The following is a 4161-nucleotide window of genomic DNA, read 5'->3' on the forward strand; positions in this document are numbered from 1 at the left end:
CATTATGCAATTCGGTTAAGGATGTGGTCGCATGGGCTGACCAGCTATTAGTAATACTAGTAAGTGCCCCCCCTCCCCCTCAAACACACACACTTGCCAAATGCACGCGAGCATGACACATGGAAGGGGATGTGTCGAAATCCCTCCCCCCTTTATATATAGTACAAACTAGTACGGCCGTCCGTTTTCGGTGGCGTCTCTATCTTCCTCTCTCTCCCTCTTTATCGTGTGCAAAGGGGCTTGTTTTTGTTATGGACTTTAGCCTTCAGATCGCGATATGTTAAAGGGCTCCCCCTTCCGCCATATTATGTTAGTAGATACCACTATATGTTAGTGATGCAACTATGCCGTACTCAACATAGTTACACTAATGCTTGCATCTAGTCGTCTATAAGATAACTCATGACTATGCATTGCATGACCATTGTTTGGAGCACGAGTTAAACTACCATGATCCATCGTTCCTTCACATCAACCTGTGCAATTTGGCTAAACAAGATGAATACTAAGAGTGATCGTTAAAGCAATCCCAAATCGACACATGTTAGATGTCTAAACAATGTCAAACCTTCTCATGAGAATCATTTTTTGCTTCACACGACACAATCATCTTTAGAAGGGAGTCCAAGGAAGAGGCAAGAGTGTCCTTGAAGTAGGATTGGGCTAGATGTTGAAACTTGGAGGCTCGATCCCTCATCGATTGTGCTTCCTCTTCTTGCATTAGTTTGCGGATCCCGTTCTCCACACCAATCCGACCCACTTTTTTTGATTCATCTAGCTCAAGCCTCAAACCCACCTTCAATTTCTCTACTAGAAACCAACAATTGGTTAATTGGTCCAGCATATGTGGCCAAGCTAGCATAGGCACCCCCAATGATAAGCTCTCCAAAGTTGAATTCCATCCACAATGTGTTAAAAACCCACCGATTGCCTCGTGTGAAAGCACTCTTAGTTGTGGTGCCCACTTTATTACTTTTCCGATCGGCATTTCCATGTCTGGCGGTGATTCGCATGATGCCGGACGAAACACCCACAAGAAGGGTTGATTGCTAGCAAGTAGCCCTGAGGCAAACTCCAACAAGTCTTTCTCATCCATGGTAGAGATGCTACCCAATGAAATGTAAAGCACTGACTTTGGAGTTTGTTTGTCAAGCCATTGCATGCACTCTTCGTCCTCATCACACAAGCTCGAGCCCGTGCCAGGGTCATCATGTCCACCCAAAAAGGTGGAGGGAAGGAGAGGGCCTAGTGGGAGAATGGGCTTTGAGGGGAGCAAATCTTCAAAATGGGTGTAAATGTCCCTTTCCAACTCAGGAAATGAGTTCACTATGAAGCAAAGGGGTTTGTTCACACGTTGGATCTGGCTCTCGATGTGGTGGCGCATCCAGAGCTCACTGTTCTCCCCCCCAAGCGTGTGAAAGGGCAACATGCAAGCTTGTATCTCTGGTATACCAGGTATGCAAGTGACAAGCTCTTGGCTCTCTTCTTCATACACTGCAAAGACACAACATGAGTTATAGCCAATGGTCCAATAACACTTAAGTACTGTAGTTAATGCTTACTTATCATTTTAATCCACCACATAATTAAATAAAGTCCTTAGTAAATGCTTAGTTTATCCTTTTCCACTGAACAATTACATAACACTAAATATAGCCATCCTTAGTAAATGCTTAATTTAACATTTTGCAGTACTAAACAATTACATAAAATAAATATAGCCAATAAAACTTGCAAGTTTACTATCATTTTCCATCAAATTAAGGACAAGCTCTATTGATTGATTTAATGACTGTGAAACACCTAATTATAGGCTAGATTCTATAAATTTTTGCCATTGAGACCCTTCATAGCCCCCAAATTAAGGCACTTGAGTGTAATGTGAAGAAAGCAAAATCTTCTAAGCAATCTGTGGTTGATACCTTGAGGCTTGAAAGGATCTAGATTGGAGGACTCTGCCATGATCCTTGGCAGACTGATGCAGCAGGCCAACGCGGCAAGCGAATTTGGCCAGTACGCAATGCGAGGGATGTGCCACTTGTCAGCCACATCCTGACTCCCTAGGAGAAAGGAATCCGAGATAATGCAACTGATGTGACGGCCCTGCTCTTGCACCATTCTCCCCACGAGCTCATCAAAGGATGTCTGCATGAAGAGCACAGAGGCGACAAAATCCAGGGGTTGGAGCATGCAATTGCGCTCGTGCAAATCATGTAGGCCATCGCTGATGCCGGTGAGGGTGATGCCGAGGCGGTGGAGGTCATCGGCGGGGAGGGCCTGCCTGGCTTTGAGCATCTGCTTGAGGATGAAGTCGGTGGTGACGAAGGTGATGGAGAAGCCGCGGGAGGCCAAGAGCTTGGAGAGCTGCATGAGGGGCGTGATGTGGCCCTGGAGAGGGTATGGCAGGACGAGCAGATGAGGAGAAGGAGGAGAGTCCATGGAGTTGCGTCTGTGATGAGTACAGAGAGCTGATGAAGACGACTAGTGGCGAGGGGTAATAAATAGCAGATCTAATTTCCCTCTGCGTCCGGCCGTCGAGATAAAAAATGGGAGCTCACAGCTGTCCCTTCTACCAGACCGTCGCGTTTGAGGCGGCACGGAAATTTTATTAGGCTATGGCTATTAATCTTTACAAACTTTTTGCACGTCCTTTTACATACTGCCGGTCATGGCTTACCAAACACTTTTTGGAAGAGTCATAGCCTATGCGCTCAAAGCTGGTGGGTTAAGAGCGCATCCGCACGCAGAGCTCGTGAGGGTAGAGCGTGCAGCACTTCATTTGTACTCTTTCGTCTGCAAATAACGTGTTGCGGTGTCATGTAGCTCGAAAACGAAGAATGCTTGGGCTAACTCTGTCGTTTTCACAGAGTTATAAAGGCTTCGTTGAGCAAACCTTTACAAAATAGCTGATTGCGAAATTACCCCAACCCTCCTCTCTATGCAAATACGCTCTAACACACCTTGATTTGTTCTAGTCCTTAGGGGCATTTTCCTTGTGGTTTGGCTAACCTTACCCGGTTGGGGAAACTCACCTTAAGAGTTGGGCTGCCTCCACCTAGGGGGTTGGGTGTGTGTGTGTGTGTGTTGCATTTTCAAAGTTGTAAGTAACTCTCTAAACTTAGAGCCCCATCCCACCCAATAGCACAAGGGATTGGGAGGACGTGAGAAGGAGAAGTTTTCATGCCTTAGCTTGTTTTCTGGTCATGTTGAGCACAAACAAGAGCCCTACGTTTGCAATTGCACGACCTAGCCTTCACTCAAAAACCAGTGATTGGTTTTACACTTGGCAAGCCTTCTTTTTCTTGGCAAAATTAAATCTCTTTCCCTATATGCTCTATAAGAATGCAGCTTGCGACAAGATTTTGTAGGGAATGGAGTGCAAGCGTGCAGCCCCTCTATTCGTTGTAGAAGCTAGGCAAGATAGCTCTCTACATTGCATACGCTCGTGGGGACGGGGCTCTTAGAAATGCGTCTCACCTAGCAGTTAGAGGGACTGCAACGCTTTGATCTTGCATGCCTAGTAAGTACAACAAAAGAGTCACGCGAGTGTAGCAAGGACTGCCTGACAATGGAGAGCAACAACCTAGACATAGTGTGTTCTTTGAGAAGTTGTTTTAGTAGGTTTCTTTGTGATGCATTTTTGCTTGAGTTTCTTGGCTGCAGCTAGTGAAAAGGCGAATTGACAACCTGGACAAGTAGTTGCACTGCAAAATTTGGAAACTTTGAACAATGGTTATAGGGCGAGGATGTGACGCTGGAAATAGTGCTACCACTCCATGGGTACCCAAGAAATGTAGCTCAGAGGTGTTTAGAATGGAGTGGGGGTAAACCCCTCCACACTCACGTCAACTGCAACGGTGACCAACCTCTCAATCCTTGCCTCTCCTTATAACTCAGCCAAATAGGGCAAAGTTACACTTTAGTGTCCCACCTTGCAACCCTCTTCAAGAAGGAAAAAGACAAACTTTTTTACGCCACCTTTAACCATGCCATGTGAAAGGGCCCTTCATACCTACCTGATGTAACCCCAAGCTTAAGGTTGAAACTTGAGCCTCGGGGGATCCATGACACTAAGTGACACGACCGCACACGTGGGGGTGGATAAGGGGATCGACGGTGCAGAAGGGTAGCGGGCATCTCGAGGTGGGTAAGCCCCCCAAA

General features: G+C 46.2%; 1 protein-coding gene across 1 annotated transcript; it reads right to left on the reverse strand.

Annotated features, from left to right (window-relative positions):
- Positions 1 to 518: 518 nt before the first annotated feature.
- On the reverse strand, positions 519 to 2541 carry LOC147461401 (UDP-glycosyltransferase 76E1-like). Its single transcript, XM_086508965.1, has 2 exons — positions 1923 to 2541; positions 519 to 1494 (listed from the first exon to the last, which is right to left on the reverse strand). The coding sequence occupies exons 1-2, from the start codon at positions 2437 to 2439 to the stop codon at positions 563 to 565; spliced, it is 1449 nt and encodes a 482-aa protein (XP_086365091.1). The 5' UTR covers positions 2440 to 2541; the 3' UTR covers positions 519 to 562.
- Between the last annotated feature and the right edge of the window lie 1620 nt (positions 2542 to 4161).

Source organism: Adiantum capillus-veneris, chromosome 3 (assembly GCF_014529385.1).
Source record: "Adiantum capillus-veneris isolate H3 chromosome 3, ASM1452938v2, whole genome shotgun sequence".
NCBI classification, from domain to species: domain Eukaryota; kingdom Viridiplantae; phylum Streptophyta; class Polypodiopsida; order Polypodiales; family Pteridaceae; genus Adiantum; species Adiantum capillus-veneris.

Coding starts and splice junctions, on each gene's coding strand:
- LOC147461401 (XM_086508965.1), bottom strand. CDS start 2,439: ATGGACTCTCCTCCTTCTCCTCATCTGCTCGTCCTGCCATACCCTCTC. Junction 1,495..1,922: donor AGATCCTTTCAAGCCTCAAG/GTATCAACCACA, acceptor GTGTCTTTGCAG/TGTATGAAGAAGAGAGCCAA.